General features: G+C 35.0%; 1 protein-coding gene across 12 annotated transcripts in view; it reads left to right on the top strand.

Annotated features, from left to right (window-relative positions):
* Positions 1-24,288, top strand: part of PTPRK (protein tyrosine phosphatase receptor type K) — a 566,426-nt gene that overhangs the window by 419,906 nt on the left and 122,232 nt on the right. For all 12 annotated transcript variants that reach the window (XM_058735205.1, XM_058735208.1, XM_058735206.1 and 9 more), the window contains exons 8-9: positions 16,915-17,217; positions 23,154-23,263. In XM_058735205.1, coding sequence (XP_058591188.1) covers positions 16,915-17,217; positions 23,154-23,263 — 413 coding nt within the window. The remainder of the gene's footprint in view (positions 1-16,914; positions 17,218-23,153; positions 23,264-24,288) is intronic.

Here is a 24,288-nt window from a genome sequence, read left to right as displayed (position 1 = left end):
CTCACCAAATACTCTTTACATTTGTAAAAGACACACTAAAATGTTCCAAGAAAGCATGAAAGTATTTTAGAATATTATAAATAGCTACAGTTTGATCATGACGTTTGGTTGCTGGAAATGTCCTTGAGCAACCATTCGTGTGGAAGATAAATAAACAACACAACATTTTAAACAGCTTTCCCCTTAGCTTTACATTCAAAACAAGAATTCTTGAAATTTTCAGTACTAGTGTTTAATGATATATCGAAAACTTCACTTGCAGAGAAAGGGTTTGCATTCACATATGAATAGGAGTGGGTAGGCCCAAGGGATTCAGTTTAGCAGAAAAGCTTTATGTTTAGAAGCATTATCTTTTCTTTTTAAAGTTTTCTATTTGTTAGATTTCTGTTAGATTTGGGGACTGTTTTTATTTCTAGTTAGATGTTTTCCCTAGTATCTTATGCACATACATCTTCAAGGACCTGAAAACAGGCAAAATAATCCAGAAACCATGCTTTTTTTTTTTCTTTCAAAAACGATTTAACTTTACATTTTGAAAATTATAAGTGAATGCTTTTATTTTCTATCTGGGGTAGAAAATGGATTATATAGCCACAGATAACAGGTAATCCAGTTTTGGAGGTGGGGGGGGGGGGTGCAGGGAACACAACAGAACAGAGAAACAATCTCTTCCCAAACATCTTCAGGATTTTATTCCTCTAAGTAGTAATGTTAGTAGACCCCTAATATAGAATTACAATAAAATCAATAGCCACATTTTTTCATACAGTGTGCCAAGTATTTTTCTAAGCATTTCACCTGTAACATTTTATTTCATCCTTGCTACAGTTCTTTGAAGTAAGTAACTGTTCTTTCCCCTTTTCATGGATTTAGGAATGATGCATGTGGATGTTTAAGTAATTTGCACTTAAGTAACTGGAAGTCTCATTCCACAGCTTATTCCCTTTAACCTGTGTCATACACATACATTATCGTATGAATAGAGGTCTTTACTCTCCCATTATGGCTACATTCAATCATTTAGGTAATATACCATGTGTAGAAGCACAGAGACGGGGGCAGTATTCTTGTGAAACTTGTTCTAAGCCAGTGAAACAGACTAGTATAAATGAAAGCTGTGCCCAAAGGTTCTTGACCCCAGGAATCCCAGAGAATGATTGACACACAGGAAACCCTGTAAACAGTCCTGATGCAGGCTGTAATTAAAGAACAATTCTTTGTCTCCATTCGAATGAAAAAAGATGTTTAATAAGCTTTTAATGACACCATGTGTTGTACAGTATAACCTAAAACAAAATAAATTGTTTACAAATTAAAACTCGAGAACATCTAAATTTTAAGTTGCAATATCAAATAATCTAAGCTACCAAAAGTTTATTCTTCCTATGCTTTGAAACTAACATCCAGGGGCGCCTGGGTGGCGCAGTCGGTTAAGCGTCCGACTTCAGCCAGGTCACGATCTCGCGGTCCGTGAGTTCGAGCCCCGCGTCAGGCTCTGGGCTGATGGCTCGGAGCCTGGAGCCTGTTTCCAATTCTGTGTCTCCCTCTCTCTCTGCCCCTCCCCCGTTCATGCTCTGTCTCTCTCTGTCCCAAAAATAAATAAAAAACGTTGAAAAAAAAAAAAATTTAAAAAGAAACTAACATCCATTGACTTCAAGGATTTTTTTTTCTTTGCCTTGATGAGGATTATTTTGATATTTAATGTTCAAAGTCCTTAGATTTCATAACAACTCCTTTAGGTTAAAATTGCTTAAAGTTAATATATTCATATTCATCACATTCTTACTCTATGCTTAGCACTGAATAAGAAATAAGTGAGGTAGTAAATATGTTCCTTGCCCTGGAGAAACTTGCTCTCTAGTTGGGAAAATAAGAAAAATACTTGAAAGATCAAAAAACACTAAAAGGCAGTTTAAAATGAATGTCATTATACTAGCCTGATATTTGTGATGGATAAAATTTTTAATGTACTTTTCAAATTTCCAACATTAAATGTATACTCCTCCTGTCAGATTTTCTACCTTCATTTTTCAAAGATTCTGCAGTAACCTTTTCGCCCTGTTGTCACTTGATTTGTCCCAGTAATTTGACATTTTTGTTATTCAAATTGAAATTGTTACTTTGCTTCTTAAGCATTAAATATGTTAATGCTATTTCTAGAGGATACATATGGTCAGTAGTTTAAATTTCATTTTATAGGGGCGCCTGGGTGGCGCAGTCGGTTAAGCGTCCGACTTCAGCCAGGTCACGATCTCGCGGTCCGTGAGTTCGAGCCCCGCGTCAGGCTCTGGGCTGATGGCTCGGAGCCTGGAGCCTGTTTCCGATTCTGTGTCTCCCTCTCTCTCTGCCCCTCCCCCGTTCATGCTCTGTCTCTCTCTGTCCCAAAAATAAATAAAAAACGTTGAAAAAAAAAATTTTTTTTTAAAATAAATAAATAAATAAATAAATTTCATTTTATAAATAAATTCAGACATAGAATTTTAATTGTGGCTTTTCTGTTATTAAAGTGACCTTCAATCAGCAAAAATTTGTAGCTCATTTTATTATGTTTCAGGAACTTACTGACTGTGGAAGATGCAAAGATCCATTAATTCGTATATTCATCCGTCCATTCATTCATCAACTCCAAATATGTCCTGAATAGTGTTTTTGTACCTAGCATTTTAGTATGAGAAGACAAGAAATCATAAAGTTAATAACTAAATTATAGGTGATGTTAGATGGCAATAAGTGCTAGGGAGGAAAATGAAGCATAAGTGGATCTTGGATTTAAAAAAAGAGGGTTTAAGGAAAGATTCACTAAGCAAGTGGCATTTAAGTAAAGCTGTGTAGCAGTAGAAAGGGTGAGAGAAGTGAATATTTGGGAGAACATTTTAGACCGAGAGAAGAGGAAGTACAAAGCCCCTGCCAGAGACTTCTTTGAGCCAAGCCTAAAGAGTAGATTAGACTGAGGACAGTGGGACCTGAGGTTGGGGTGGGGCTGTTAGCAGTGAGTCCTGTTCCCGGCCTCAGTGCTTGAGTTTGGCCAAGAAAGAATACCCAGCCAAACTCTTAAGCAAACAAGTGTTTAATAGTGGTCAAAGCGGGTGTGTACTCTCAAAGTGGGAGAGCAGAGAACTGTGCCAGGGGTCAGGTTGTCTGGTTTTTTGTACTTTTATGAGTTATGAGTCAGAGCCAGGGTGGTCTCTGACTGAGGTTGCCTCCAATCATCTAAGGGATTCCTCCTACCTTTGGGTAGGGGAAGTTTGGGGCCTAGTATGGTCCTTGTTGGAACTGTCATGGCTGCCATCCCCCACAAGGTGGGGGTCAAAGCCACAATGTGAATGATTTATATTGAAGCTATAGGTTATTTTAGGGCAGCAGTGTATGTGTGCTCCCTGGGGTTTTCTCTGGCTGTTTGCATCCTGGAGGTGGTTGGTAATTTCTGCATTTTTCAACAGTTGTTCAGTCCCATTCCCTGCTCTTTTGTAGCTAGATGCCTCCTTTTATGGGGGAGGCAGGGGCATGGGGTGGGGAGTGGAATGTGCAAGACCCAGAGGTCCATTGTGATGACTGACATTCACTCTTGCTCTAACTTAGGTGGGCAGTCACTGGAAGGGTCTTCAGAGTCCCTCTGACAACTGTGTGGAAGAGGGGCAAATGAGAGCACAGGGGTTCATTTGAGTTTAGTTAGGAGACAGTTTGACTGATTACAGCCCGAGGTGATAGTGGCTAAGATTAAAAAAATAGTGGTAGAGGTAGCGACAAGTGGTCAGATTTTGAACATATGTTGCAGAGAGAACAGAAAGAATTGATGATGAAATGGATATGAGGTGTGAAATGAAAAACGGCCTTTGGATGACTCCAGGGCTTTGGTCTGGATACGTGGAGTACAGTTATTTTCTGGAGATGGGAAGACTGTCGCATGAAAGGCTGTGGAATAGCACTAGCCCAGTTTTACAGATTTTGTTTGAGATACCCATTAGGCATCCAAGTTGCAATATCTGGTAGGCAATTGGATTTGTGAATATGGAGTTCAGGGAGAGATCCACCTGTATTATAGAGAAACTGTAATAGAAAATTAAAAGATAAAAGAAAATTTTCAAGGTGGAAAATATTAGCTCCTCCCTCCATATTTGTTGAGTGTAAAATGTTTCTTTTTTTTTTTTTTCTGGACAATCTCAGACCTTAAGATAATGAACATAAAATATTAGTGGTGCTTTAAAAGGTTTTAAAGGGGAAATATTCATAAAAGTGATTTAATTATGAGTTTTATAGTCATTATTCACTAACTTTAAAATGACCATATTTATTTTCCTAGTAATTAAAAAAAAACTGTCTTTCTTCCTTGATCTTAGGAGATCATGAATCTTCAGTTTTAATACAGGCTCAGATTTTCCAGATAGAAGTTAAGGAGTTCATTCCTCTTATCTTTGTCAATTTCCTAATTCACAAATGAGCTGAAGCAATTAATTCTTGGAAGTCTCCTGTATTAATTATAGTCTTAGGCAGGTTTCCTTGCAGTTTAGTAATTCTTTTTGTCACATTTTCACTGTGTTTACTATCTCAGCTTGATGCTTGTTGACATGCTGATTCATGTTTTAGTGCACTAGATAGGTTTTATTCATCTAGAGGAATGAGTATAAAGAGGTCACACCTTATAATCACACTGGCATTTCTAGTGTGTGTAGGCCATATATCTCCTTTTAATTTAATCTCTGAAAAATGTACAGGGATTTCTGCAGCTAAGCTGTACAAATCGATAAAATTTATAATCAAGGCTGTCTAATCTCTAAACCTAATATAAAACTTCACAACTATTGATTACAAGTGAAGGATCTGCAAGCTGTTAATCATGCATGAAAGCATAGAATAAATGGTGGCTTCAGAAAAGGAAATGGACAAATAATCATCAACCCTGCAGTCCTTATCTGTCTTTTTATTCCCCTGCAGCAAGCATGTTACCAGACACTTGAATTTTACAAAATCAAATGATGTGTTAAAATGCATCAATACCCATTATCACTTTTGAAATTTGTATACTGTAGCTTTCTATTGTGTAATTTAGAAGTTTCTCTTCTTTCTTCAGAAATGGGATCAAAAGCAAATTAGTCTATTGCATAAGTTTGCAGAAGGAATGAAAGACCAAAGTTGATGTATTAAAGTCAGAATCTTTATAAGGAGCAAAATGGGCCATACATGCTTAGAATATCATTATAATGTAAATGTTGTTTATGGAGGTGGGGATAGCTTCACTTAAAATGGGCCGTTTTAACATTTCATTAACTATTTTACTTTATAATGATTTTTCTAGTTTGAAATCACTGACTGACTCAAGGAGAGATGTAAGATGCTTACAAGGGAGTTATATCATTGAGGAAAACATACTATTTCTGCATCGAAGCATTGTTAGAAGTGTTTGGATAAAAATATATGTGTAAATGCACTCTTTTTCTGTCAGACCTATCCATTCAAAAGAAAAAAAATAAACAATTACAGATTCACTTTTATATATGCCTACAAAGTCATATTGATTTGACAAATGAAGCAATTTTAATAAATATTATGTCTCAGTGATGGAGTAAGGTAAACTACTGCTCAGTTATTATAGTTTAGAATAAAGTATTGACGTGACTTACTCAGAATTATTAGTCCAACATTTAATATATTAGCATCTGTGGGAGCATAGTGAGCAAATGAACCTATCCTCAAAGAGCATACAGGAAACGAAGACAAAAACAAATTCATTTAAAGCCATTTTTAAATCATACATCATCTATCAAAGTATCTGGCATATGGTAAGCACTTAATAAGCACTTACTAGTATTACAAAAAAATACTAAATAAGCGTGTAGCATCTCAACACAACCCGTTATGGAGAAATGAAATTTGTAAAATACTGTTCAATGGAGAAATCACTGACATAGTCTTCAAACAAACATTCAGATAATTTGCCAGGTAGAAAGATTAGGAATAGAGATTATGTCAAAATGCTGCGCAACAGCTAACTACAACTTCTCATAAGTGGCATAAAGCAAGTATGTACTACTCATACCTCTGGAATGGCTTGGCTAGGAGCCTCTGATGATCTTGGCTATCTCACAGATCTGTTGGTGGACTGGCTATTGGCTGATCTAGACTAACATCTGGAGTACAACTAGGGCAACTCAGTTCTGTTCCACCTGTATCTCTTATTCTAGAAGTGATGGTAGACATGTAAGAACAAGCAGGAACTCACAGGACTTTTTGGGATCTAGGCTGAGAGTCAGCACGCCATCACGTTTGCTGCATTCTGTTGACCAAAGCAAGCAGGAATGGAGAAATAGACCCCACTTCTTCAGTGTGAGCAAAATCCCATGGCAAATAGTGTGAACGCAGAAAGTTAAGAATTGGGGCCATTATTGTAACTGCTACACAGAACTGAGTTCTTAGCTTCTATTCTCGTTAGCTTTTGAAGTTAAACATGTATTGAAATGATTTGCTTTACTGTTCAGAAAATAAAATTTCCAAGCATGTATACTATGGGCCAAACAGTGTGCTTGGCATATAAGAAATTTACCTCATTTTTTTGGACAACCTAAGAACTATGTCACTTACATTCTTTTTATGGATAAAAAAGGCATTGAAGGGGTGCCTGGGTGGCTCAGTCGGTTAAGAATGTTAAGCGTCCAACTCTTGATTTTGGCTCAGGTCATGATTTCATTGTTCGTGAGATTGAGCCCCACCTCGGGCTCTGCAATAACAGCATGGAGCCTGGTTGGGATTCTCTTCTCTCTGCCCGTCCCCTGCTCACTCTCTCTCTCTCTCAAAATAAATAAATAAACTTTAAAAAAAAAACTTTAAAAAAAAGGCATTGACCGTCTCCTTGGAGTTTTGTCATCGCTATATACAGCTCCCCTAAAGCCATCTTATTTTTTATACTATATATTGTGTTTCCATATTGCATTTTTTTAGGGTTATATATAGAAATCACCCTACTTTTTTCTGTCTGATTAATGCTGTTGCTAAATATTTTTATGAAAAGATAAATCTCATTTTTATTTTTTTATGTAAAAAATTTTTTAATGTTTATTTATGTTTGAGAGAGAGAGACAGAGGGAGAGAGAGGGAGGGGCAGAGAGAGAGGGAGGCAGAACCTGAATCAGGCTCCAGGCTCTGAGCTGTCAGCACAGAGCCCACAGGGCTCAAACTCACGAACCTTGAAATCATGGCCTGAGCTGAAGTCAGATGCTTAACCAAATGAACCACCCAGACACCCCAAAGTTTGTTTTTAAAGTAGGAGTCAATTACTGCCTTCTTGTTTCTTCCATAAGTTAAAAAATACCTTTTCTTTTTCTATTTTGTGCTTTATTCAAATATAGGCAGGTATCTATAAAGACTTTTATTTAAGTTTTATTTAAATTATAAGACATAGTGGAATATGCAATATCACAGATAAATGGAAGTGGATTCATTGATGGTAATCACATGTTTCTTCCAAGACAGTCTAATGTTATTACATAAATATTTAAGAGGAAAAAACCATTAAAGAGGCCCCAGATTTTCAACTGCTCATTTTTGGGGGGAATGAGGATTCATGATAAGACTTTCAGTAAGATTCATCTATTGGAAAAGAATTATCTTTGTCTTTTTTCCTTGTCAGCCTGGTATTCTTATTCTCCAAAAAAATCATATGATTTCCTTAGCATTATCTTAGAGAGGATGCAAATGTTACGGTTATTAGAATTATCTGATAAACTTCAGTCAGATTCTTGAAAGCAGTGAAAATGACATTTTGTGGTTTAATTTGATGATGTGCTCTGTATTGTTCTGATGGTGCTGGGTAAATATTACTGTGACTCTGCGGGAGGGCTAGGGAGCCATACACCCTGTCATTCTATATCCCCTGAGTCCAGGCTTGTCATTTTAACAACACAGCCAGAAAGCCAGAAGAGCTGACAGTTGGTTTGTGATTATTCCTGGACCTGAGGCTCCCTCATGTTACAGTACTAATCAAGTCATCTGGCCAACTTATCATTAACTCAATTTGACCCATGGGAGCAGAGATGAAATCTTTTTGGCAAGACTAATGATGCTATGAGATTGAAAAGATGTGCAATGTAAAACCTTGATTATCCTCAATCCTTACCGTAAGGAAAAGAATAAAAACACAAAGCACTGATAGAGAAAAGTAAAAACAATGTCTTCCAAAGACCTTAAGTTTTTCCTCCTCCAGGGTATGCCAATGTTTTCTTCCTTGTTATTTTTTTTTAATTCACCTTTTTCAGAAATTTCATCTGAATAATTTTTTTACTTTACTCTAACAAATATTTTCCCTGGCAGTCAGGAATTCACTTTCCTTGTATTTGTTTTGATAAATGGAATGAAAATTGTGCTTTGCAGTCAGCTTCTAGGATTTCTGATGAAAAGGCAGCCAGGAGCACGGAAGCTTGCTGTCATGCTTCAGTGTTCTCAGTTTGTGTACATCTTTGACAAGATTTTTTTTTCTTGACATGAGCTTTGGGACATCTTCTATTTTTCTCTGACTGACAGCTGGATAATAAGTTTTATCATTAAAAACTGATTCTCGGGTAATATGATCTTTGCTCTTGATTCTCTTGTAGCTGCTAAAGCTTTTGTTTTCACAACTCTTTCAGAATAACTAGAGATTATCACTACAAAAGGACATGGATATTGACCTGTCATGTCACGTGCTGTTTAGCCAGTACCAAAAAAAATTGAATTCCCTTTTATCTATTATCTAGAACCACTTATTAAATCATCTCGCTGTTGAGAGGTGACTCAAAGTCAGCATGTTCTGTCTGTTCATGTCGCCTTTATTTCTCTTAACCTTCAGAGAATTATTAAGTAATTCTTCATTTTATCCTATCAAGTTAGGTTAAATATTTGACACAAAAATTATTACAGGCATAAATCCCAAGTTTGATCTGTTTAGAATTTAAGTAAGGGCAGTGATATATTACTTCCTTAAACTGTATAATCCTGATTATAGATTTGATAGGTAAATTTTCTGCCATTTCTTTTTATTCTTGATTTTATGTGGCCATTTTCACTGTAACAATTAGGAAATAGATAAGAAATATAAGGAAAAAATGGGATGAGAAAAGTTAGTAAAGCTGGCTGATCAACATTTGGAAGGGAAGACAAAGAAAGCCAGATAATACTGACATTTCTCATCACATTTATTTTTTAATTTACAGGTTAGTATTTTCCTAGGATTTATTGGAAATGAATGAATGGAAAAGGGCTTTATGCCAATTTGGTTGCACATCTGTTCACAGGGCACTTAATAAAAGGAGTTGACTCATTAGCTAAAGCGTAGATAGCAAAAGACTAGATTTTACTTGTAGTTAATTTTCTTTACCTGCTTCTTAGTGTAAACCTCCCAACGCTGTCCTCCAAGTATATCACAAATGGCCTTAAACCTTTTTAATTCCTCTGCTGGTGTCTTCAGTTTTTATCTCATATATTTTACCCAGTCTGAACCCCCTGATTGAAGTCTTATGGAAAGAGTTGGATTAGGGTATATGTTGAACACAGATGTCAAAAAGTAGAATGTTTTGGAGAGTTTGATTTCATTTTGTTTTTCACCATGTTAACTTTGAACTATTCTTTACTCACCATTTTCCAACCCAAAGTTACCTCCATTCTCTATTGAAGTCAAACTTCTTCTTGCCCCCTTGTTCTCCCCTAACACATTGTTATCTTTGGATTTCTCTACCTCCACTGCCTGCACACTTGATACAACCTCCAAATTAAGTTTTCTAAAGTATTTCATTGATTACATTAATTTTGTGTTCGCTCAGTGAGTCTCCATAGCATTTTAGATCAAGTTAGATCTCTTACCAAAGTATCCTCAGTCTTTTCCCAATCAACTTTTCCTGCATAATCTCCCACTAGATAACCTGTTCAGCAACCAAATGGGATTTACATTGTTTTCCTCTGATTTGTACTGTTTACCCAAACTATGACTGTAGTTCTTCTTGCCTTACCTGTTAAGATCTATAGTATTTTATGCTATTCATATACCATCTTTACACTTACATCACAGCACCTTACTTTATTTTTTTTCTTAGGTACCTTCCTTACTAAATACATGTTAAGCTCCTTCAGGCCTATTACTGTTCTTTCACTTCCGCATCCTCCACACTGTCTGGTATCGTACAGTTTATGTTAAATAGGCAATCTTTTTTTGTTTCATAATAGGTGGATGACTTACACAAAATATTTTCATATGATCTGTTACCGCATGAAGATTGCTCCCTTGCTGTACTTTTTCCCATTTCTGCCAAAATTTTGCCCCACACCTTTCTTCAATTCCTTGTGTCTTTCCCAGATTTCCTTTTCCTAGAAAAGCAAAAATGAGAGAGAAAGAGAACTGTTTTATAAAGTCACCTGTATGGAATACTTAATAAAGATTTAAAAATGGAAACTAAAAAACTGGGAAGAAAGAACATTTAATACATATCAAAACACTTGACAGTACGTTAATGAATGTGATCGCCATTGTTTTATCATCATTATGGTTATTTATGTTGCTTATTACAGATACCATTTACTGTGATGCCTCCAGGTGCCATTCACCATGCTAGGTCATTTCTTCAAATTATTTAGTCCTCAAAACAGCACTTATACCCAGCTTGTATCTAACATAGTGAGTTTTCAGAAATATCCTTCTACTTCAGGTTATTCTATGACAGTTTATTTATTTCAATTTAGAAAATTAAAAATTTTATCTGTGCATTCATGTGTCAGAAATACAATGAAGGTATTTGTAAGACACAAGAATAATGGATCAGAGTAAGGAATTTAGGTAATTGTTGTTGAATTCTTTGATAGAATTTTCTCTAAATTAATATCATAGTAGAACAGTCTCAAGTCTCTGCTATTTATACTCTAATATAAAAATCTATGTGCATGTAGCTGCCCACCCACAGCAGACCTCATGGAATTCAGAGGGTTTGCATAGCAGAGAGCCTGTCGTATGTGTGTATGTATGTGTACATATATGTACCTTATGTGTCTATAAATACACATGCATGAACACGTGTGTGTGTGTGTAGCTAAGAAGGTCCCACCTCAGTAAAAACTAGAAAAAAAAAGGGGGGGGGAGCACATGCCAATTAAGAGAAAATGTAATTAGACAGTGACTTGCTCTGGGTTGTTGCAGATGCCATAGAGCTCAAAATGAGTTTTTTACTGTGTGTGTGTGTTTACTTTGTTGCTGTGTGTTTCTGAATATTACATTAGATGAAAGTAAAATTATAGTTTAAATCTGTTTTAGTAATGACAGTAAATTTTGTGGCATTTATTTAAGCCATTGTGAGAAATAAGCATAGATTTTAAAATACCATATTGACCTTGTAGAATGGATCTTTGTCTTTTAGAAAACTATTTCTTTTCACAACTCTTTCTTTTTTACACCAGTTAATAAAGTATTGGTTACTGAAATTATGATCGTGGTTTATACACAGATGTATAGTATTTATACACAGATGTATAGTATTTATAAAGCTACCCTTCCCTAATTTTAAATGAGAATTTTAAAAAGATGAGTATCAAAGTAAGCAGCATTTAAAAATACACTAAAACAAGATTCTCACTCTCAAAGTGAACCCTATTAATTTTTTACATACTGCATTTATAGATATAATTTTTTCCAACTCATACAAATATAAGTATTGAGGGTTTAGATCTAATGTTTTCTTTCACAGTGTTTAAGCTATCTAGCATTTATCTATCTATATATCTATTGGTTATGAGTTTAAGAAAGTAGAAGGTAGTGAGTTGCTTCTGCTTCTGACGTTGAGTGCCTCAGTATTGGATACATTGGCATCCCATCTTGTTCTGCCAAGCCTAGAGAAACACCACGTTTGTACAAACTTTGCCTTAGCTCTAGGGCTGTTCAGAACCTCTTCAAGCAGTTCCAATAGCTGTTCAGCTAGAGCAGAATTAAATAGCACATACATTCCCTGTTTGCAGTCCTCCTTGGATGGGTTTTATAAAGGAAGCAAGAAGGCAAAAAGAAATTGAATACAATAAGATTAGTTGGAAGAACATTTCTATATATTTCTATAACTATCTGAACTTATAATAGGAAAATTAATTCTTTAATTATTTTATGATTAACTTAGGAGAAAACGTAGAAATATAGAGTCAGTAATATAACAAGAAGATTTCAGATTTGCTTCTTTTTTTTTTAATTTATTGAGGTGGGGGGAGAGAAGATACATGTGCATGTGCAGGTGGGACAGAAGGAGAGGGATGGAGAGAATTTTAAGCAGACTCCCAGTGCGGAGCCCACGTGAGGCTCGATCTCAGGACCGTGAGATCAAAATCGAGTTGGATGCTTAACTGACTGAGCCACCCAGGCATCCCTAAGATTTGCTTCTTAAGACTGTTAGTCCATACAGTGTTAAATAATTTCTTCTTTCCTTAGTACTTTTCATTTCCGCTTTTTTCACATTCATATGTCTACTTTTTTAATTTATTATTTTGTTCCTAGGGTTTTTTTTTATCATGATAAGTGTACACATAAGCCCCATCCCCTATTTTCCCATCCCACCCACCCACCTTCTGTCTGGTAACCACCAGTTCATTCTCCGTAGTTAAGAGTCTGTTTCTTGGTTTCTCTCTCTCTCTCTCTCTCTCTCTCTCTCTCTCCTCCTTTCCTTATTTGTTTGGTTTCTTAAATTCCACATGTGAGTGAGATGATGTGGTATTTTTCCTTCTCTGACTGACTTACCTCGCTTAGCATAATACTCTAGTTCTATCCTTGTTGTTGCAAGTGGCAAGATTTCATTATTTTTATGACTGAATAATGTTACTCTGCATATATATATATATATATATATATATATATATATATATATATATATATAATCACCTCTTCTTTGTCCATTCATGTATCCAGGATAGTTGGCTCCTTCCATAATTTGGCTATTGTAAATAATGCTGCCATAAACTTAGGGGTGTATGTATCCCTTTGAATTAATGCTTCTGTATTTGGGGATAAATTCCCAGTAGTGCGGTTATTGGTTCATAGAGTGGTTCTGTTTTAATTTTTTGAGGAACCTCCATACTGTTTTCCACAGTGGCTGTCCCTGTTTACATTCCCAGAAGCAGTGCAAGAGGGTTCCTTCTTCTCAACATCCTCCCAACATGTGTTGTTTCTTGTGTATTTGATTTTAGTCATTCTGACAGGTGTGACAGGTTTTCTTTTTCTTTGAACAGACCTCTACATTTGCTGTTCAGAAATGTGGTCTCTCTATGATGACTACACCATAAAGTCATCTATAAACTTTAAATCATTACTAGGAATATCCACTGTTTTTTTGTTTGTTTGTTTGTTTGTTGTTTGTTTGTTGTCTTAAACTCTCTACTAATTTCCTGAGTTACTTAGGTAAAATTTTTCCTTACTCCTTCCAATGAAGTTATGTCATACATCTCTAGGACTGTTACATTTTTTTAATTTAACTTTTACAAATAAATGTGTAACCTTTTTACCCATTCTTCTACTCTCACACCCCCACTTTTGGCAACCATCAATCTATACTCTGAATCTATGAGCTTCATTCATTTTTTGCTTTTCTATTTTTAAATTTTTATATATTCCACATATAAGAGAAAACATATGGTATTTGTCTTTGTCTGCCTGACTGATTTCACTTAGCATAATACCCTCAAGGTCCATTCATGCTGTCACAGATGTCAAGATTTCATTATTTATATGGCTGACTAATATCCCACTGTACATATGTATATATACATGCACACTTCCATATCTTGGCTTTGTAAATAATGCTGCAATAAACATGGGGGTGTATGTGTCTTTCCAATGTTTTGTTTTCTTTGTATAAATACCCAAAAGTGGAATTGCTAGATCATGTGGTAGTTCTATTTTTTTATTTTTTTAAGGAAACTCCATTCTGTTTCCCATAGTGGCTGCACTAGTTTACATTCCCACCAACAGTGCCCAAGGGTTCCCTTTTCTCCACATCATTGCCAACACTTGTTATTTTTTCTTTTCGATAGTAGTCATGTTAATTGGTATGAGGTGATATCTCATTATGTTTTTCATTTGCATTGCCCTGATGATTAATGATGTTGAGCATCTTTTCATGTACCTGTTGGCCATCTGTATTTCATCTTTGGACAAATGTCTATTCAGATATGCTGCCCACTTTTTAATCAAAAAAATTTTGTTTTGCCATTGAGTTATATGAGTTCTTTATATATTTTGGATATTAGCCCCTTATTAAATATGTGATTTGCAAGTATTTTCTCCCACTCAGTAGGGTGACTTCATCTTGTTGATTTCCTTTGTTGAGTAGAAGCTTTTTGTTGAGTATTATGCAGCCCCACTTATGTGTTTTTCCTTTTGTTGCTTTTACTTTTTGTGTTTGATTTAAAAACTCATCACCAAGACCTATGTCAAGGGGTTTACTGCCTATATTTTCTTCTAGGAGTTCTATGGTTTCAGGTCTTATATTGAAGACTTTTATCTATTTTGAGTTAATTTTTGTATATGGTACAAAATAATGGTCCAGTTTCATTCTTTTTGTGTGGCTGTACAGCCTTCCCAACACCTTATATTAAGGAGACTGTTCTCTCCCCATTGTATATTCCTGGCTACTTTGCTGTAAATAATAGTTCGTATATGCATGGGTTGTTATTTCTGGGCTTTGTATTCTGTTCCATTGATCTGTGTGTCTGATTTTGTGTCAGAAAGAAGTTGTTTTAATTACTATAGCTTTGTAATGTAATTTGAAATCAGGGAGCATGATGCCTCTTGCTTTGTACTTCATTCTTAAGATTGCTTTGGCTTTCCAGCGTCTTTAACGTTTATATACAAATTTTAAGATTGTTCATTCTATTTCTTTGAAAAATACCATTGGAATTTTGATAGTTATTGCCTTGAATCTACAGATTGCTTTGTATAGTATGGACATTTTAACAATATCAATTCTTCCAGTTCATGAGCACAGAAAATCTTCCCATTTATTTGTGTCTTCTTCAATTTATTTTACACTTTTTTTTATGCTTTTAAAATTGTCTTAGAATGCAGAGCAAGTGCAAGTTGAACAGTGGTATAAAATGAAAAGAATGAAAGAGAGTGATGACTTGGAAATAGAGAAATTTATAAAGGGGGAAATTTCTGATTCAAAATAAGGGGTGTTTCAAGGATATAAGTAGTAGATTTAAAGGAAACCTGAAACAGAACAGTAAATATCTATTGATGTTTGTTCTCATTACTTTATGGGAGATTTTCATTCATATACTCCCAAGTATTTTGGATAGAAATCCTACTTTGTTATTCTGGATATTCTGTCACAAAGTATGGCCTAACCTGAACATGACCCCTAAACTGCGTCAGGTTGCTACCTAGCAGACAGGAAGAAAGTTTATCTGGAATTTTAGGATGATACTGCCTACAACTGCCTGGTCATCTTTGTGGGCAGTGGTGCCAAAGAATGTGTTTTCAGTCTTACTGGACTGAACTGTATGTGTCATCACCTCACTCCCGTGCCTGGTGGGGAAATTGTAAGCATGAGCTAAACATATAAAGAGACGTTTTTAATGATTAGAAAGCCACAATCTTTTTTCCTAGCCTACTTACAGGGCTTAATGTAAAACAAAAGTGATAAAATAAGAAGACTGAATACTGTGATTCATCAGAAGACTGGCACACAGCATTTAAAACCTAACCATTGGATTCTACCAAGGATTAATTTGCATATATATGTATGTATTTTTGTACTTTTGAAGTTTTAAATGGCCACGAGAGTGTGTTTCAGATGGCACATATAATACATTGAACTGGAATCCCAGTTTGGGCTTGCCATCTGTATACCATGCTGATTATTTTTACAGAACTGAGATTTTAATCTCAAAAATGAAAATTTATAAAAACTCCCAAATTGGGCTTTTTTGTATTATTTATTTTCCTTCTTTTTCTTCTACTGACTTCCATTTAGCAAGAGCATTGACTATTCTTAGTGAGTTAAGGAAGATACAAACAGGGCTTTGACCTTGGCCTTGACTTTAATCTCTTTGTCAAATCTATGTATTAAAGCTTTGCTCTGTATTGGTTTGTTTACTATGTAGACTTTGCCATGGCCATGACTTTCATAGAGTAATTATTTTGATTAAGTTAGACGATTAAAGTTAGTCTTGCATGAGGAAAGAATACACTTGGGAAGCAGTGATGGATAGACTCCAGTCTTTAGAGTGTTTAGTTCTGCCAGCATTTTCCAGTTGAATGGAAATTCACCTCCCAGTTTGGTTTGGGTGACAGTGACTGGATTGTCAGACCTGAGTGCTTCCTAGAAAAAGATAGAAAGAGATCAAGAAGGATAGATGACAATGTGAATATCCACATGTGTTCTCGCCATTTTTCTCAGATATTTTTCTGCTTTGATGAACAACATCATTACTGAGATAATAAATGTTAATTAATATCTGCGTCACTTTTTGGTAAATGGTAGTTTAGTATTACAATTAGACTAATTAGTATACACCATAGCTTGGTGACATGACAAATCATAGAGCAGAACGTGTTGACTCTTATCCATTATGATATATTAGCTAATTCACTTGCTCAGTAATGACACAAAAAAGAGAGACAGGGAATTGGGCAGTAACAACAGCAGTAACCATAAAGGCATTGTGGCCACATTTTCAGAGTTTTGTTTTTCCGCCATGTTCCTGAGTACTATGGATTGCCAACATTTTACATTTCTTTTCCTATTGGTAAGTCACAGCCCCTGACTGAAACTTTCAGGAATAAGACCGGGAGTAAAAAAAGAAAGTGACAATAAAAGATGACTTCTAAATTTTCCTAGGTTTACACATATGTCATGCTCAGTGTTTCATTTTGCCAAGATTATTCATTGGAACGTTGACGGCTGTCTGCATCTTTGATTTATTTTTCAGAACCTATGCGAACCCCAAAGACTTTAAAGATTGCTGAGATACAGGCAAGACGCATTGCTGTGGACTGGGAATCCTTGGGTTATAACATTACTCGGTGCCACACTTTTAATGTCACTATCTGCTACCATTACTTCCGTGGTCACAATGAGAGCAAGGCAGACTGTTTGGACATGGACCCCAAAGCCCCTCAGCATGTTGTGAACCATCTGCCACCTTATACAAATGTCAGCCTCAAGATGATCCTAACCAATCCAGAAGGCAGGAAAGAGAGTGAAGAGACGATTATTCAAACTGATGAAGATGGTATGTTCATACTTCGTTATTTTAAAAAGAGGGAATTATATAACAGGATTATGTAATTGCTTACAGTTTTCCCTAGAGTAACCAAAATGGAATTGGATTCTGAAATCTGCTACATGCTCTTAACGAGGTTAACTTTGAAAAGTTTGTCTTTAACAAAAAAGCTTAATATTCTTCAGAGTAGCATCAAATACTAGGTGAAATATCCCTGTAATGTTTTGTTTTTATACTTTAGAGAAATAACAACTACACCAAAGTTTAAATAAAGTTTTTCCTATCAACTGTACAAAAATAATTTTCACTGTTTGTGGCACTGTATCATTTACCTATTGATTGATGAAATGCACTTGGTTAAAACTTAGTGTGTTTTTTTTTTTTGCATTTACAAACCAATAATAGCATCTTTCATTTTCCTTATCATTTAAAATTAGCACTATAGGGGCGCCTGGATGGCTCAGTTGGTTGAGCGTCTGACTTCAGCTCAGGTCACGATCTCATGGTTTGTGAGTTCAAACCCCACATCAGGCTGTGTGCTGACAGCTCAGAGCCTGGAGCCTACTTCAGATTCTGTGTCTCCCTCTCTCTCTGTCCTCCCCCACTTGTGCTCTGTCTCTGTCTCTCAAAAATAAATAAATGTCAAAAAAAAATTTTAATTGGCACTATTTACCTATTCCACTCATTTTTAGATGGATTTATGTAAGTTTAAATAGAAAAGAAGGTTGAAGTTTGTATCTTTAAGTCTAAATATTGATATTGACAAGTCATCATCTTTTATCCATTTTATTACCACCTAAGAAATTTAACTACATTATGTCCAATTTCTATGTGTGTTACTTCACAATGATTAAATAAGAGGGACAGACATTTATATTAATATTATAATATGTGCACATTTACTGTAGCATATAGTTTGTCATTAATGTTAATGAATATATTTCTTGATTCAACAAAAATGTGCCCTTCCCAAAAGTATGTGCAAATGATGATATTCTGATAATAATAATAATGTATTATTTCAATGTAAGATGTTTCATTTTCAAAATTTACCATGATGAATGGAAGCATGTAAGGGAAAAAGTGGGCTATTTAGTAAATGGAGGCAAAGATCAGCTGGGAGTGAGGAATCGTGAGCTTTCAGTCCTGGCACTAATAAGTGTTCCCTTACCCAATCTGTTTACTCCACTAGATTTCCACTTCTCATCTCTGTGTGAAAAGTTTAAATAAGATAATCTCTTAGGTTCCATCTCCTTCTAAACTTCTCCTTGAACAGCCTATCAATAGGGCCACATTTTTGTTTAGGTTTCAGAAAACAGGATGGAGTTCATACCCAAGTGTTTCCAATTTCCCTCAAGTTCTGATATTTCAGCTCAGATGTATGTTTTGATGCCTACCAGCTATGAGACTGCCATAAGATAGGTCAATATACCACAGTTTCTAGAAGTTTCTCCTTATCACTTCAAGCTCTCTCACTCTGAAAAGTGGAAATGACCCAAGTTCATTCTATTATTTTTGTTGTAATAAAGGGAAGTGAGAGTTTTTCAACTTCATTTAGCTCAGATTTTGAAGCAAATGGTATTGTTCTAAAATTATGCATGGAGTTATTATCATATTCCTAAAATTTTCAAGGAATAAACCAAAGACTTCTTTATGATAAATGTACTTTTTTGTTTTTAAGGTAACCAAACATGATTACTTCAACTATCCTGCTTGAACTTGTACCTAATCGAAGCCTTAACATTATTTCAGACAACAAACCTTGCTTTAATAAGCACATAAGTGCTCATAAACTCCTACACACACACACACACACACACACACACACACACACACAAAACACACCCAACACATGATTGTGTAAGAAAGAATAATTAGCATAATTGTTTCATAGATGGCTGAGAGAAATGGGAAGTCTAAGCTCAGATTCAAAAACTCTGAAAAATCTCTCTCATGTCATAAAGTTGGGTAAATATTAGAATGTCTATTTACCCTAAATACCTTGTAACCCATGTTTTTAGTAATAAGAATGTGCTCACATATTATATTGCCTACACTTAAAATTTTTTAAACTTGATTTATTAATTGATGATTTTAGACTCAGCTGCATTTGTACTTCAGCCAATCACTCTCTAATAGTAATTCATTTTGATGCTATATTTTGGTATGGTCTTTATTTTGCCTGCCTTTCCCATAAACCAAAGAATGCAGACAGGCTCATGTAACTTTTTTATATTTCATTAAATTTTTAAATGCATTTTTGGGTGCACATACAACTAGATTAATAATCAGAAAGAGAATTGCCAAGGAATCTTAAATTTTGCCCTAACTTCATCAGATTCATGACTGTGCTACTTATTTTATCTATCTAAGCAGTTTTATAAATGTAAAATGAAAATAAGTCTAATTTCAATATTATTGCTTATCCTAGTTTTATTTCAACCTATGTTTTGAAGAATTTTTTATTGGATATAATGATATTGAATTGCATATTATTATGTCACAGGATGGTCATGAAGTCATTCTTCTGTGAGAATTTTTTTTTCTTCTCTTTTGTTTTATATATAAAACTGAATGATTGAAGTACAAACTTTGTATAAAGTATTTTCGAGGAACTCAGCCTTCAGATCTGCTCATGTGAGCTCCAGTTTCTACATGGAGTATTTGATATGACTCAATGTTCCTGAGAGGGGGACAGAGTATCTAAATCATAGTCTATTGTTGCAAAGATCGATGGGTTAAGATGATCTAATTAAGTCAGTCTTACTAAATTATTGCTGCCCTATATACATAGAAAAAGAATAAATTATCAACCATCTAATAAAAGAATATAATTTCATGAAAAGAATTCTAGGGGCATCCATAAATCATGAGAGCAAAGCTAAAATGATTTCCCACCAGAACCCTATGGTAGAATTTATATTTAATTTATTGCATACATTTTTTTAATGCATGGGTAGAATTTTTTGTATGAGATTTTGTTTTCATTTTTTATCCTAGCATTTATAAAAATCAATATTATGAAGTTAGCTCAGCAGAAAAGCTTGGTTTGGGGACAGTTTTTGCTAATACGTAGCTATTTTTAAATGTACATTTATTATATTTTAAAAGTCTGTAGTGCTTATTTAATATAACTTGCCCCACCCACATTTCATTTTTCCTCTCTCTTCCATTTTGAGAGTATCTTGTAAAGGATTTTATTATATGCAAAAAAAAAAAAAAAAGCTGAAACGGCTCTCAAATAAATCAGAAACAGGGGAATGAAAGTCAGCATTCTGTCTCCATTAAAAGTTGTTGATGTGGAAACGTGAAGTGAAATTCCCTGGAATATGAAGATGACCATGATGCTGGTCTTAGTAACTTCATGTTGTATTTACACAAATCAAAGTACATATAGACATTATATACAGACATTGGCTTCCTTCAAAGGTGGGGAGTTATTAAGTATAATTTGTCTGTGCCCCCTCCCTGACCCACCTGTTCATGTGTTTGTTTTGTAGTTCAGCTAGGTGTAGGTCTTTCTCTTGTGCACTATACTAGTCCCAGTGCAAGGTCAGTAGCATGGTACTATCTTGGCCATAATTTTTCCACAAACTTTTCCCTCTTACAAATATGACCTGTGGGTAATTTCAGTGAATCCTGTTGACAAAAGAGAACCTATGTAAGTAGAGCAAAGAAATACACACATTCTAGGAAGGCTCCTCCTCAATTCTACCTCTCTTCTAATGCAGAATTATGCAAACATTCTAAACTATCTCTATTGGTAAACAATTTGAAATACACCTACGCCATTTTCTAAAACTTTGCCCAAACGGTGTTTAATGAACGCAGGTAGTAATTATAATACCATCAAATGAACATTTTGTCACTAATTGGGGGTCTTGCCTCCTCCTACTGCTGACAGCCACCATCTATGAGCATTGTGGAAAGGTGAATAAATGGTTTTTCTTAATTACAATCGTATGCTTTTTTCATTCTACTCAAAGGACATAAAAGCTAACACTCTTGGAAAACAAACTAATGCCTGTGGCAGCCTCCTCTGCCTTGATAGACTGTATAGTCTGTGCCAACACTGTGGACCTGGGACATGTGGAGGTGGATGCCTTTGGTTAACCTCTCCCTAAGGCTTCAGCTGACAGAAGCATATACATTTCTTCTGAAGTCTAGTGCTGACATCTTTTCTGTTGATGGGTTTCTTTCTTTTATGTTTTTTTTTTCTTTCTGAATTTGTTATTAATGCACCAAATTATATTGGCTGTCCCAGAGGTCATAACATCATTCATCGCCTCCTTGTAGTCTGAAATAAATCTTCCTATTTTGACGTATCGTTCAGAATTTCTTGATGCTGCTAGCTACGATGCAGTGAATTCCTTTGATCCAGTGATTTTTAATTTATTTCAATCCTCACAAAATTGCTGTATACTCAGCAACTACATTTCTAGATAATGCCATGTGTGAAGTTCACTGAAACGTTAGATTAAGGAAAAATATTAATTAAAAACCATACTTGCCCAATATTGGGTCAATATTTCAAAAGAAAACCCATTTTTTAAGCAAAGTAGGGTGGATACGATACATATTCAAACATTATCAGAGCAAGAAACTGATTATTTGTGTGAATAAATAGTAACTATGGATTTAGATAAAATACATAAAAGCAAATAGCAAAAGTATCTGATGTTTTACATTTTGTCAATAGAAGCCGACGTGTTGTTCATTGCTGCCACTGGGTATTGTCAGTTATATGACATTTGCAAATAAGGTCTGGTCTGAAGGTTTCTCAGCTCTTGACATACCTGGGGACACTTCAAAACTGGTTATGCTGATTGTTGAGTCCTAAACAAGTCTGATGTTATAAAATGGTTTGATGCTTAGGTTTACAAAAGGGAATTTCATTTAAAACACTGAAGCCATGATATTTGAACCTATTCATCTTTACGTTTCTTAAAAATTGTAATAATCAATGCTGTCTTTTAAAGTTATAGAAATTTAATAAGTATGGCAATAAAAGTCATATTGACTATTAACAGAGATTTCAATTCAATTTTATTTTGATTTGGCTTTTAAGTCCAAGGAGTGATGGGGCACCTAGGTGGCTCAGTCCGTTAAATGTCCAACTTTGGCTCAGGTTATGATCTCACTGCTTGTGAGTTCAAGCCCCACATCAGGCTCTGTGCTAAACGCTCAGAGCCTGGAGCCTGCTTCAGATTCTGTCTCTGCCTCTCTGCCTCTTTCCTTCTCTCTCTCTGTCTGTCTCTTTCTCTCAAATATAAAATAAAACATAAAAAAAAATTAAGTCCAAGGAGTGTTGATTATTATTATAATTCATTATTTAATGAAATGTGTTTATGGAGACACTTTAGGGGCTTATCCCTGAATATCTTTCAGGGAAATATAGCTCTGTTCTTGAAACAAATTGCAAATGAGATCTTCATGTTATTGGAGGTATACAACAGAGAAAACTATACTACACAATTTATTCAACCCTCCAAGGTGATAGAATATTCTTTTGAATAAAAATAACTTTGCAATTGTACATTTTCCACATTAGAAGTTTGTAGATTACTTTAACATTTATTTATTTTTGGGACAGAGAGAGACAGAGCATGAACGGGGTAGGGGCAGAGAGAGAGGGAGACACAGAATCTGAAGCAGGCTCCAGGCTCTGAGCCATCAGCCCAGAGCCCGACGCGGGGCTCGAACTCACGAACAGTGAGATCGTGACCTGAGCCGAAGTCGGACGCTCAACCGACTGAGCCACCCAGGCGCCCCTGTAGATTACTTTAAATTCCCATTTGTTTAAATCAGAAAACTAGTCACATAGCTTATATTTTTAAGGACACCTTTTATTTATTTATTTTTCATTTGGCTTATATAGCTTACAGTATTTACTTTTTCTGTTTCTGATATAAGGATCTTTATAACCAAAAATGTATATTTTGTAGTGCCTGGCCCTGTACCAGTCAATTCTCTTCAAGGAACATCTTTTGAAAATAAAATCTTCTTGAACTGGAAAGAACCTTTGGATCCAAATGGAATCATCACTCAATATGAGGTATTAGAAGTTAACTGAAATGTGGGTTGAAGGGAGAGTAAAAGGAAAAACTTAGAGAAATAATGGAAAATAAGTAAGAGAGGATTAGGAGACTAAAATCATTTTTAGTTCTCCCCTCTTTTAGTTTACAAATTCCTTGATCCCAAAATTGAGTTTCAAAACAAATATTTTATAGCACCTAGAATTTTCTAATTCTTAAAGTAAATGTATGTTTTGTTGTTGTTGTTGTTGTTGTTGTTTTAGGGACGCAAGATAGGCCTTTTCAAACAGACTTACTGATGGTTGTAAAGAATGAATTTTTATAAAATTAAGAAACTCATATTTTATACTGTAATTTAGGGGAGGCCAATGAATGCCAATTGTTACAGAATAAAGAATCATTACCAAAAAAGGAAAATACATTATAAACCTGACTATTCCAGAGCTTCATCGCAATTTTGAACATAAATCATCATCTTATTTTTAAATATGAGAAACTAAAAAGAAGAAAAGATCATTTTAATTGCACAAATATGTTGTTCTGTTCCTGCATAGTCAGTGTTGATTCGAGCATAAAATATATAAATTTCTAGTGGCTGCAGAGAGCATCACGGGAACCGGAATCACTAGTGCAGTCTTATAATTTGTGACTCTATTAGCATACTTGAATATTTACATGAAATTTGTTGTGTAACTCAGACAAAGTATAAGATGATGTTAGTTATAACAAACATTTGTTGAACGGTTCTGTGTTTCATATACATTAAAATATATGATATATCGGTATATATATCCTATATATATATAGGATTGTGTCTATGTGTGTTTTCATAGTTAAGTAAATTAATTTATCTTTTGATGCAAGAAAATAGATGTATATTGGTCCAGTCAGATGTTATAACTCTAGGTATATCTATAGATGGATGGATGGATGGATGGACAGATGGACTGACATTAGATATGTAATGATAGTGAAATAACCATATCCAAATAAGAAGGAAGAGAAGTTTAAGAAAAATGGGATTCACTCCACAGAGATGCCCTTG

Source organism: Neofelis nebulosa, chromosome 6 (genome assembly GCF_028018385.1).
Source record: "Neofelis nebulosa isolate mNeoNeb1 chromosome 6, mNeoNeb1.pri, whole genome shotgun sequence".
Lineage (NCBI taxonomy): Eukaryota > Metazoa > Chordata > Mammalia > Carnivora > Felidae > Neofelis > Neofelis nebulosa.
The sequence above is the reverse complement of the archived record's forward strand: the minus strand, read 5'-3'. Positions and strand labels throughout refer to the sequence as shown.